The sequence below is a fragment of the Myxine glutinosa genome, chromosome 14, assembly GCF_964187855.1.
Source record: "Myxine glutinosa chromosome 14, kmMyxGlut1.1, whole genome shotgun sequence".
NCBI lineage: Eukaryota > Metazoa > Chordata > Myxini > Myxiniformes > Myxinidae > Myxine > Myxine glutinosa.
Window position 1 is genome coordinate 26,856,276 of NC_136274.1, and position 12,629 is coordinate 26,868,904.

The following is a 12,629-nucleotide window of genomic DNA, read 5'->3' on the forward strand; positions in this document are numbered from 1 at the left end:
TGCTGAAAGAAGTCTCTAAGAACCCCAGAATGTCATCACGGGACCTACAGGTAGCTCTTGCCACTGTTGATGTCAAAGTGCACGAGTCTACCATTAGAAAGAGGCTGCACAAATTTGATCTACATGGGAGGTGTGCAAGGAGGAAACTTTTGCTGTCCAGAAAGAACATCAGGGCAAGACTAAAGTTTGCCAATGAACACCTTGGCAAAGACCAGCATTTCTGGAACAATGTGCTCTGGACAGATGAGTCAAAGGTAGAGCTATTTGGCCACAGTACCAGAAGACATGTTTGGCGAAAACCGAAGACAGCATTTGACCACAAGAACCTGATAGCAACGGTAAAGCATGGTGGTGTAAATATTATGGTTTGGGGCAGCTTTGCTGCATCAGGGCCTGGGCACCTCAACATCATATAATCCATTATGAATTCTTCATTGTACCAGAGGGTGCTTGAGGATAATGTGAGGCCATCTGTCGGAGAGTTGAAGCTCAACCGAAGGTGGACCTTGCAACATGACAATGACCCTAAACATACCAGTAAATCCACCAAGGAATGGCTGAAAAGAAAGAAATGGAGGGTTCTGGAATGGCCAAGTCAAAGCCCGGATCTAAATCCCATCGAGATATTGTGGGGGGATTTGAAACGAGCTGGGCATGCAAGAAACCCCTCAAACATCGCACAGCTGAAAGTTCTGCATGGAGGAGTGGGCAAAAATTTCTCCCAGTCGATGTCAGAGACTGGTAGACAGTTATAAAAAATGCCTACTTGAGGTTGTTTCTGCCAAAGGGCAAATACCACCTATTAGAGCCAAGGGTGTACTTACTTTTTCCACATGTGAAATTTGCATTGATGTTTATTTAAATTATACAATGGACTACAAAATGTAAATGTTTCATGATATTTGTTATATTATATCACCTTTATCTGTCAATATTGTTGAAATGAAGATCAAATGGCTGTATGTTGAAATATGTTGGAAAAAAAGTCAAAACTTTACATGGGGTGTACTTACTTTTTCACGTGACTAATTGTTGCCACGGTGACATTGGCCGTCAGTTTGCATGATTGTGTCCCCTTGTGAAGTAGCGCAGATCTGGAGACCCGGCGAGGTTAACCAACCGTGGTGGAGCACTCTTGCGTGAGGAGAAAGAACGGAAGCGCCTCAAACGAGAGCTTTCCAAGGTTAGGCCCATCCATTGCCTGTTGCTGTCTTGCGGTGGAGTGGCGACCCATCCAGGGATTGTACTCCTTCGCCAATGACACAGCCTCGGAATCCCTCCTCCTCACGGCTTGAAAGGAATGGCAACGATTATTTCCTGTTGCTTTCTTGCACGTCTATCGGCAGATCATGCTGGGACTGTAAGATAGATGCTCACCAAACTCTTGCTTTTTGGACTAAGGCTCTGGCCCAACATTTTGATGGTTGTGTCTGTTATCATGGGAGGCAGTAGTTCACACTTGGATTTCGTTTTTATTTATTAATTTTACCATTTGGAGAATACAGTTCTTTGAACACGCAATTTGGGGGGTGTGTGCGTGCATTAACCCCACACGCACAAAGAAAAAAGTGGGGTTAAGCAATTGGTTCTTCGTCTGTCTGTCCGTTTGTCCACAGAGGAGCAACTTTATTTCAATGGAATGTTACATTTTGAACATGAATCAGAAGCGAACCTGCAGTTTAGCAGAGCTTTGTCTCTGAATCTCGCAAATTGTACAGAATCTCATCCTTTCTGCACATGCTTGATCGGGAGCGAGGTCATATTTTTATACTGTCTGGCAGTCGAACAAAATTGGATACAATTCCAAACAGGACACTTACTGTTTTTCGGAATATCATAAAGAACACATACAACAGGCATGAAGACCGAATGTAACGTGCTAGATATGGTGGCATAAAAGATGCATCAATGGCGGTAAACTTCCGAATTATTATTTATATTTTTACAACTTTTAAAATCTTTATTCTAAATTAAATGTATACTTTAACACTGGAATACAAATAGACTTCATAAACCATCCATTTAGTTGAACTTGGACAAAATATTATGGCATTTTGCATCATTACCACCAATTAAATTTGCCCCCTGCAGACCTTACCAGTGTTCTTGCTTTCCTCAAGATTGCATGGGCTAAGGTGTTCGACGAACTCTAGTTTTTGTTTTGTTTGGCGTCTTTCATTTTTGGACAAGGGAGGAGTGTGGTCAGAATTGGGACGAGCAAAGACAAATTCTACCAATATGCTTGTGAAGGGTGAGGAGCAGACTTTGGGACTCGGCCACCTGTTGGGTTAGGTCACATGTTCTTTTCATTTATCAGTTGGAGAGCGAACTGAGTGCACGACTGGTTGGACGTGCCATCTTTCCCTGGGGGAAACCATTTCCTGAGCTGCTTGCTTGCTGCTGGGCCACCCTGAAAGAGGAAAGGGAGAAGGAGAAACAAGAAAGAGTAAGACCCCAATGATGTACCTATTTAAAGTCTTTGTATGCACTCGGGTGTGCTGCATATTGGAGCCTTTGACCCCCTTCCTTTTCTTTTATTTAACTCTATTGTTATAGCCAACTCCTTTATGAATTTTTATGCTGAATACATTTTTATTTCCAAAGTTTTTACCTTTCACCATAATCCATTTGAAGAAGTAATGAATAGATGTAGCTCCCTCCCTTCCCCCTGCCCCCACTCCTTAAAAATAAAAAAAAATAAAAAAAATAAAAATACATTCCCAAGAATAACTAACACCCAAAACCTCAATCGCATGCATTTCTGCAGCAGTTAAAGCGTGCGCAAATCCTGGAGAACGAGGTGGTGTTTCGAACCTTCCTACGCACTCCAGGAAAGCGTCGAGGGGGAAATGCAAAACCACCTGGGAAATGCAGAACGGTAAGGACTGTTCCTGCATCACTAACCTACTTTCATTGACTTTGCCTCATTTGTATTGGAGCCTACTACTATGGCTTTTTATTTATTCTTTTTTTTTTTTTGAACTTTTAAGGACCTGTCTTTTTTATTTTTCATTCTAATATATTTTGTCTTCATAGCAGAATGAATGACATAACAAATTGCAACAGAAATGCTTTTTTTTTTTTTCTTTTTTTTTTTTCCCATAGCCTCCAGTGCATATCCAGTGAGTGACAACATAGTTATGTCGGTGGGGTAAAGGAATATCTAGAGTCAGGTAGATCTGAATAGGTAACATGCTTAGTCTGTCGCGATAAGGAATCTGCCCTGTAATGAGTTCTGTGTGTTTAGTGCGGTTTGTCGGTTAAGGAGTATACCTGTGAACATACCAGGATGTTCGTGTGCTAGGTCGTTGTAGGGATTAAAGATAACAGCCCTTGTGTGTCACACCTGGTAATCAAACCTTTGTCCCTTATGGCAACGCACACCTGTAAACACTTAGATAGGCCCTTTAGCGCACACAGTAATTAAATCCCCTTCCCTTACAACGACTTTGGAAGAAGCCAGATCAGGGCACCCCCAGGGCCGAGGTTGTGCGTGCGGTCATGGTGTTGGCAGCAGGTGCTCACCACATTGGCCAGCTGGGGCTGGTGCAGCTGTGTTCCTCGCAGGGGGGGGGGGGGGGGGCGAAGGATGGATGGTGGGTCCCACCCTTATGGACACATGGGCCGTGTTGGCGTTTTGACTGCTCACCTTGTCCCTATGACCCTTGCACGGTAGAGGTGCAGAGCTGTTGTGGCCACATGTAGTTGGGTCGTGATAATCACCGTTGGATGCGGACCCACATACCTGCCAGTATAGTGGAGACAAAAGTGAAATTTGATGACAATTTGATAGGCCCAATGATACATTTTGGGATTGTGAGGGTGGATGGCACTTTGGACCTGACCAGCTGGAAATTACCTGCACATCAAGGTAGGGGTAAGGCCTTGATGGTTACTGTCCCAGGCTTCAGGACCTGCTTATGGAAATTGGTGACAGGTAATTTGGAGTTGGAGGTGGGTGCGAGTGATGACATGGCCGGTGAGGGGGGATGGAATGTGTGCCACAGTCTTGTGGGTGGCGTTTGTGTTAGTGTTGTGGTTATGTGGTCGTGAGTTTGGAGATAATGAATGAGTGATTATTGTGTTTTGAAAATGTTATTTGAAATGTGAACTGGGGATTTCACATGAAGCAGGCCATGGCAAATCTTGTAACATCTTTTTGGTACCATCTTCTCTGAAATGTGTGAGAATTGAAAGGCAGCGGGGGAGGAAATGTGTTTTGGGATGTTGTGGGTGGGGAGGGTATGTGTGTGCCCGCAGGTACAGATCAAGCTCGGAGGAGTGATGCCTGCGGCCCCCCCCCTCCCCTCTGCGGCAATTACCCCTGGCAGCCGGTGGTATCTGGAAATTGGAACTCGTCGGTGGAGGGTCTGGTTGGGCGCCGTGGGGTAAAGGAGACCCCCGGCGACCCGTGGAGCTGTGCGGAAGCAGGAGGCCAGGGAGGAGCCTGGGGTTTGGAGACGCTCACCGGCGGGGTCGCAGCAGAAAGGGCTGTTGGGCTGTCATGGGGCCAAGAGGTAAAGGGGGGGGGGGGGCAATTAACTTGTGAGTCGGTTGACTTGTGTTTGGGACTGCGGGCACCACAGCCTGAAGCGCCCCCACCATTTTACTTGTGCGGTACCTCCCCGCTGCCTCGAGAGAAATGCACACCACTAATGACATCTATGCCATGGTCCTGCAGGGGGGTGAATGAAATAAGTGCTTTGTTGACTTTTGAAATGCCTTGAGTTTTGGAATGAGTTTGCGTAGATAAGGGGTTTGTGTTGCGTGAATGAGGGCGAAAACCACCGAGCCATGTCGCTCACCTGTAACATCTGGACAGGGCCCGCGGAAATTTAGGGGTACATTGGGATGGCTCCGCAGGTAAGGTTGTCTTGTGGCATCCACCGGGGGACACGGTCTATCGACTGGGGTATGTACAAATGTTAGAGTTCGGAATTTTTGAATAAGGATAAGTTTGTGGTTAAAGTAGGTTTTGCGTGTTTGTTTCCTCCCTCAGCAGGAACGACCTGAATCATTGTAAATATTTGATTGCATGATTGTTAAGGGGATTAGCATGTTAAGGAGAATAGGTAGGAAGTCCGACTCACTTCCCACAGCCCTCCCGCTTTATTTCGCAGGTAAAATAAGTGTGAGACAGTAAGTGAAGACTGGAATGGTAGCGCCTGCAGTGAACCTAGCAGGAGCTACGGTTCCGGGGGGGGAGGGGGGGGGCTGTGTTATGTCGGTGGGGTAAAGGAATATCTAGTCAGGAAAAGAGATTCCATCTGAATCTTAATGCCACCTCTTTTCCTTTACCAAACAAGCACGAAGTTGTCGCATCCACACACAGCATGAGCAAATGGAAGTAGATGGCACACTTCCCATCCAAGAGTTTGCCACAGGATGTCTGTTCCAGCAACGGTATTTCGCATTCGTTTTATCGGACTTGGGGACGAGTCCTTTTGAATCGTCACCTGTGGGGTGACAAACACCAATATATCAGTTTCCCTGCCAATTACTTCTGCACATGCAGGCAGACATTAACCATCTTGTGCTTTTCTTTTCCATGCCACATCCATGAGTTAGCCCACCAATAGTTCTCTTGGTCCTTATAAACATTTGTTCAATTGTCAAATCTCGAGACATTCCTGCCCAAAAACGATCAATCCATTCAAATCGATCAAAACGATTTCGGAATCATTGGAATCTCCCGTGATGAAGCTATCTCCGAGGGCCTTTCACTCACTCACCGCAGACAGGTAGGTGGTCTGTCTTCTATCGATTCCTCTCCGGCCTTGCTCCCCCAGCTCTCTCTCTGTGCTTTGTCCCCCAAATATTCCTACAGAACAAGATCTGCCAGCAACCCTCTGATGGTTAAATTGCCGAAATCTCGGCTTTCTGCTCACCTTCACTCTTTCATTCCTCTTTTCTCCCGCCTCTGGAACAAACTCCCACACTCCATTCAATCCCACTCCTCCCTCCAGGTCTTTAAAACAGCTGTTCACCACCATCTCTTATCTTTCCCCATCCAAAACCTTGATCTTTTCTACCCCCACTAATTCACCCCAGATCCACCTTGTTTGAAATTCTAACTTCTTTCCTGGAAGTCCTGGCAGTGTCCATATGTTTTATACCTCTCCCACCCCCCCCTTCCCATGCCTCCCCCCCCCCCCCAAAGCCCTCTCCCTCCCACAGATCTCTCGATGTCCCTGCTCTCAGATGTTGTGTTTGTGTTCCTCCCCCTCTCGCCCCATCTTGTCTACCGCTCCCCATGTTATATGTTTTATTTGTCGGTTTGTCTTTCTGTGTGATTAATGTTAGCTCTTTCATGAGCCTCGATGTTGTATACAAAAAAAAAAAAAATCCTTCGGATAACGAAATAACCTGCTTTGATCTTTTTGTGTACTTCTGTGTTTATCTCTGTTCCTCCGTGCATTGAATGTCGATAGAAACCGTTTTGTCGTAGTTGGAATGTCCTGTGTGTCGAAGTCCGATGTCGGATGTCCGGGCAGACACCAAAGACACCGTACTGAAGATACAAGCCGTGTAATATGGAATTCACACATATGTGGGAAAAGGGTTGGCTCCAGATGAATGCCAGATCCCTTCTCAAAAGCATTCAAAGTCCACCCAGTTTATATACACAGACAACTTCAGCGCAGAAAAGATTAGTGTTGTAAACAAGAAACGTGCGCAATGCACCTCATGGCCTTTGAGGTCATTTCCCAGAATGTAGTAGTTTTGTACCAGGGCAGGAAAAACAGAGTTCCTTTCATTGTTAGTTAAGCAGGAAAAGAAACATTGACCAGCTTTAAAAGTTTAGAAGAAAATAGTTAAAATGGTTACAAATAAGAAAGTTTAATAAAGCAATTCTCAGTTCCCACATGTGTCAGCGAGTAGTGGTAGCAATTCGTGGAGCACTCACTTGTGTAGTTTCCAATTCGATGATCGTTCTGCTTCCAAGAGCCTGCGAAGCACATCATTTATGTGCATTGCGCATATACAGTAACCGTTAATGCCCCGTCAAGTGCACGACAGCGTCGGAGCACATGTGCTACATCAATATCTCTAGTCATGCATCATACAGATCCAATGCCTTCTGAAGATCTGGATGAAATGCATGCTCTGGTGTGGATTTCTCAGGGTCTACTGGAACTGAGATACCATCAGTTGCCATCTTTATGATCTGTTCATGGTCTGTTTGACATCCATCGACATTTTCATCGGTTGTATCAGGACGGGCAGGCATTTGTCCCTGGGAGTGAAATGCTGTGAGCTCCTTACAGCTCGATAGCTTTCAGAGCTGCATCAACAAGTAAGTGTCCTTGGATCGCCCGGGTATACGCCTTGCCACTTAGCATGTGAGTCACTCAGTTTACGGTATACATAAGTTTTACAACCACCTTGAGCCCTGATGAATGCATCAAATGTCTGGAGCGAGCGAGTAGGCATATGGCAGACTATGATTGTTTTCAAGTAACTTCCTTCTTGTTCATTCATGATAGTTTTCGACTTCCACCAAAGTGACTGGTTGAAAGTTAGCATGGGAGTGCATCCTTGCTGTCTGCACTCGTCGACAACAAAGTGCAGGGTTGAAAATGGACAACTCGTGTCAGTTAGGTCCATATCTCTCATGGACTTGAATCCAATGGATTATTTACCAGGGTGGGAGCCTTTCCATACGGCCTGCATCATGCCAGACCATGCTGGCATTTTAGGGCGTAGCGACCACGAGATCTTCCAGACGAGATCAAGCCCACTTCGAGGGTCACTCGCACCTTGAGGCAGTAGCTTGTGATAGATCAAGGTCGCTTTCATTTCCTGTGCTGTGTAATAACGAATGTTGATTTTGGCCACGCCGATAATGTTGTCACTTAATGGCAGAATTCTCTGTATAACGGTGCATTTTCTGATTTCTGGTGTCACAGCGGCGATGATCCCCATTCCGTGGAATGTATTCAGCTCATCCAATGTTAGCATATTGTGATCAGCGTTGTCTGCCAAATATTGCTGAAAATGACCGGAAACAGGAATATTGATTGCACAAAAACACGCAGCATATGTCTCAAAGTTGAGAATTTGAGTCGGATGAACAAAACCAAGACTATTCAATGTATTGTTGCGAATATGGAATTTGGCCTCCATATCCGCTTGTAAATATTCCCCTATTTTCTCCGATACTCCCCAACTCTCCCTTACCCCATTCCCTAGTCCCATTGTCTGTAAACAACACCCATTAGAGCCGATCTTCCCCTTCATCCCCCCATTAAATGTCGTGCCCAGGTCCCCCGCACCACACGTAGACAATTATAGGACATCTTGCTAGTTATTCTTAATCTATGTCAGTTAAGGACTTGTTTCCATTAATTATGACTCTTCGTTGCACCAGAATGTGATTATATAGCACCTGTTAGGAAGTTTAGGACCTCCCCATACCTCTCCGCATCTCTTCCCCATGAAGAAGCGCCAACTACAACAACAACAACAAAAGAGGGGGGCGGCGCGGTGACGGCATGGGGAGTGGGCGTCCTCCTTCCGGCTCGGTTAGCCACCATTGACCACGCGCTCCACGGGGTTACCACGAAGGGGCTCCCTGTCGGCCCCTCGTCAAGGGCGGAGCCGGTAACCCCCGCACCCAATGAGAAGCCATGGGCCGATGCCATCTGGGGCGGCGCTAACGAGCCGAGGGCGTGTCACTCCCCGCCGGAGATATACGCGGCCCCGCGCCGGACGTGAGGAGAGATGCGCCCCGAGCTTGGAAGGAAAAGACGCCACCCTCCCGAGCGCTGAGCGACCTCCCCAGCTTGAGACCAAAGTCGCGACCCACAAGCGCTGTGATACCTTCACGCATCTCTGGACACCACCGTACGTGATTCTGTCCCTGAGCCAGGTGCACCTGAGCCATCGCGACCTGCCTCCCCTTTTCATCAACCCCCGTGTGAGTCAGCATTTTGTCCCGTGTGTCTGTCGTCTGTCCGGGGATAATATAAGAGTGTGTCTAAGTGCCTATCTTCCTGTAATATACCTCTAGCCCCTGTAATCTAACCTTTTTCCGTACGAATATACTTGAGAATCGAAACCCTGGTGTCGTATTGTGTCATTATAATCCAGCCGGGTGTCTTCTCTTTCCTATTGAGCCAGCGTAGCGCGATTAGTCAACATTCGGGCACAATCGGGTAACTTGTACGGATACGGCGGCCATCCCGCTCGGCCCACCATACCATCAAAGTCGTATCTGTAACAATTGGTGTCGGGAGTGAGATTCGAGGCCCGACCAAATTTTGAAGAAAAAAAAAAAACGAATAGAGGAAAAAAAAAATTTTGGTCAAAATTTGGAGCGGCCGAAATTTGTTTTGTTTTACGAAACTCGAATTTTGCAAGTCGCGCTATGGCGGATCAAGACGGCTGGGGTCCGGTAGGGGAGAGTGAGGTAGGGTCGATCCAGGACCAAAATGAGGGACAGGAGGAGAGCGAAGCAGTGAGGGCGGCAGGTTCGCAAAATAGCGCCGTCACGCACGAAGAAGCGGGCGCGCAAAATGGCGCCTCGCTGATCACCGCGCCAGCGACCGTGGCAGCGCCCCCGATGGATTGGGGCCTTTTTTTCATACAAATGAAGGCCCTTATGGCCCAGAATAGCGAGAAAATGAGGGAGGAAACGAGGGCTGATAGTGAGCGGTTGGGAAACCAAATGGGGGTAATGAGGGACGAAGCGAGGGGTACCAGTGAGAAGTTAGACAATAATTTTGAGGAGTTAGACAAGAAAATTGAGAAGTTAGACAATAATTTTGAGGAGTTAGACAAGAAAATTGAGAAGTTAGACAATAATTTTGAGGAGTTAGACAAGAAAATTGAGAAGTTAGACAATAATTTTGAGGAGTTAGACAACGGGATAAAAGAAGTAAAGAATGGGTTAACGGGGGTAGAAAACAGAATGGCCGCTCAAGAGAATCAAATGGAAGGGATGCAAAAAGGGTTAGAGGGGTTAGAAAACAGTATGGAAGGCAAATTGAGGGACATGAGGGACCAAGCGGAAAGGGAAGTTAAACAAATGGAGCAGCAGATAGAGGGGGTCAGAATGGGGGTAGAAACCAAACTGGATGCTCACAGGGAGGAAATGGAGCAGATGAGGGTGGCATCTGGGCAGGAGATGCAAGTGATGGGAGAGCAGATCAGAAGAGGAGTGAGTGAGGAGGTCGGAGGAGTGCGCGAGGAGGTGAGGCACTGTGAGGAGCACATGGAAAAGGAGGTGAGAAAGGGGACTGTAAAGTTACAAGGGGGCATAGAGGACCTGACGCAGGAGGTGGAGCAGCTGACGGTGGGACAGACGGAGTTAGTGGAGCAGGTTCAAAGGAACACTGCGGTATTAGGAGGTTTAAAGGCGACACAGAAAGAACTAAAAGATGACTTGGTAGCGACGAAGAGGGAATGTCAGATGGTACGTGAGGGACTGACAACGAGGTTGGACGAGGTGATAGAGGTAATGGAGACGAAGGACCGGCAGGTGAGGACGCACCTGGAAACGGTCAAGGTAGCCTTGGAGGACGAGCTTGAGGAGACGTACCGGGGAATAAAAGAGGTGAAGCACAAATTAGAAGAAGTGGAAGAAGGGATGAGTGAAATTAAGAAGCGACGGAGAGGGGATAAGAAAGAGATAAAAGAGGAGATAAAAGAATTGGTCCAAAGTCTGTGTTTGGATCGTGATGATGTGCTCATTAACCGGATGAGGGATTCGCAGGTGATGGAGGAGAAGCGAAGAGGAAGAGGACCCGGTGTAAGTGGTGACCAATATGGTCGTGCGTATGATGCGCCAGGGGATTTAATAAGCTTGGGGGTCGAGATGGACCCGGGTGTTCGTGAGAGGCCGTTGGTGAGGTGTGTGACAGGTCTGGTGTGCGAAAGAGGAGGTGTGCGAGAAAGTCCGACTCTGGGGTGTGTGAGGAAAAAGTGTGTGCCCAGGAGTGAGGGTGTTGGCGAGAATGAGTCGGTCGTAGCGCGTGTGCGAGGGAGCACATGGAAGCGTGGTGTGGTGAGTGTTACAGAGGGTGTGACGGGAGAGTGTGCGCAGGAGTGTGCGCGAGAAAGGTGTGTGACGGACAGGTGCATGAGGAAAGAGTGCGCTGTCAGAAGTAAGGAAGAGTGTCCACCTGTGGTGAGTGTTACAGAGGGTGTGACGGGAGAGTGTGCGCAGGAGTGTGCGCGAGAAAGGTGTGTGACGGACAGGTGCATGAGGAAAGAGTGCGCTGTCAGAAGTAAGGAAGAGTGTCCACCTGTGGTGAGTGTTACAGAGGGTGTAACGGGAGAGTGTGCGCGAGAAAGGTGTGTGACGGACAGGTGCATGAGGAAAGAGTGTGCTGTCAAGAGTAAGGGTGAGTGCGTTGTCACGAGTGGAGGTGAAAGTAGTGAGAGTGACATGGAGCGTGAGTTAGTTGTGACAGGTGAGCGAGGATGTACACCTGGGATGGAAGGATGCACACCTGGAATGGTAGAGCGTGAGTGGGAATGCACGCTGGAGTTGGTGGTGAGGCACGTGGTTGGGTGTGCGAATGAGAGCACACCTGTGATTGTCACAGAGGAGGTGACTGAGGAGGGGGCGCGAAGAGGTGTTTTGGTGAGGTGTGCGAGCAACGAATGTGTGCCAAAGTGTTCGGTGGTCAGGTGTGTGACCAAGGCTGTGAGTGGAATGGGTGTACCTGGGTGTGTAAGGAAGGGTACGAGGAGCATGGGCACAGCTGGATGTGTGAGAAAGGAGCGGGCTTCGGGGTGTAAGCATGCAGGTGAAGCATCGACGTTAGACGGGGTAGAGTTTAGAACGACTTATAGCCGAATCGGGCCCTCGGTGCGTGCCGGGCCTCGCTTTGAACGGCCGCGTCCGTGCTCCACTAGGCGGAGCGGGCGGCTGGATAGGAAGGGTCGTCATGGCGACCACGTTTTGTTGAGACGTGCCGGCAGGTCGAGATCGGGACATTGGATGGCTCCGCGCCGAGGTGATGCGTGGGATCTCGGCCCGGGTAAGCCCCCGTCCCTGCACCGAGTGCCGGACGCATTCAGCCGCTGGCACAAAACAACCAGCATCCATTGCTTGGCTTTACGAAGCCGGGCTTTGGACAGGAATTGGCGCACCGAGAGTACCTAATAAGTAGACGGGTGATGGTGATAGTGATAGTAGTGATTTGATACAAAATTTAGAAAAGTGAATAGAATTGGCACTAAATGGAAAATTTTTGATTGTTGGATTTGGACGAGCAAAATTGATAGTGAAAGACCCCCGATGTGGTGGGATGGCAAATCCACCATCCTTCCCATGGGGGGGCAAATGCGCAATAGCTTATGGGGTGTATGGCAGTGAAAACTAGCCCGGGTGGGTTAGGATATGGTGTGTAGGGATCTAGCGAGGATTGACATTAGGTGACGTTAAGTTTAGTTAGTGACTGATACCTGTAGTGGGGACGCAGGTAGATTAGTATGGATGATAATGACGTGGGAGCGCAATAGTTTAAAGGGACGACTGGGAAGCGCAAGTTTCAGAAGGGAGTAGTTAGCTGAGATGATGCCGTGTGTGTGAGGATTGAACAGGTGTGATTGCACAGGTGTGCAACTGGACAGGTGTGTGGAGCAGTGTATGAGTAGTGAGTGTGTGGATCAGCGCG

The 12,629-nt window shown here is 48.0% G+C and overlaps 1 protein-coding gene across 4 annotated transcripts in view; it reads left to right on the forward strand.

Moving 5' to 3' along the window:
• Positions 1 to 12,629, forward strand: part of LOC137417186 (protein regulator of cytokinesis 1-like) — a 62,970-nt gene that overhangs the window by 39,693 nt on the left and 10,648 nt on the right. For 3 of the 4 annotated variants that reach the window (XM_078768191.1, XM_078768190.1, XM_078768192.1), the window contains exons 10-12: positions 1,088 to 1,183; positions 2,318 to 2,446; positions 2,768 to 2,878. In XM_078768191.1, the coding sequence (XP_078624317.1) occupies positions 1,088 to 1,183; positions 2,318 to 2,446; positions 2,768 to 2,878 (336 nt within the window). Of the gene's footprint in view, positions 1 to 1,087; positions 1,184 to 2,317; positions 2,447 to 2,767; positions 2,879 to 4,331; positions 4,863 to 12,629 lie in introns of those variants that run through there. The other variant, XM_078768189.1, reaches the window with a different exon arrangement.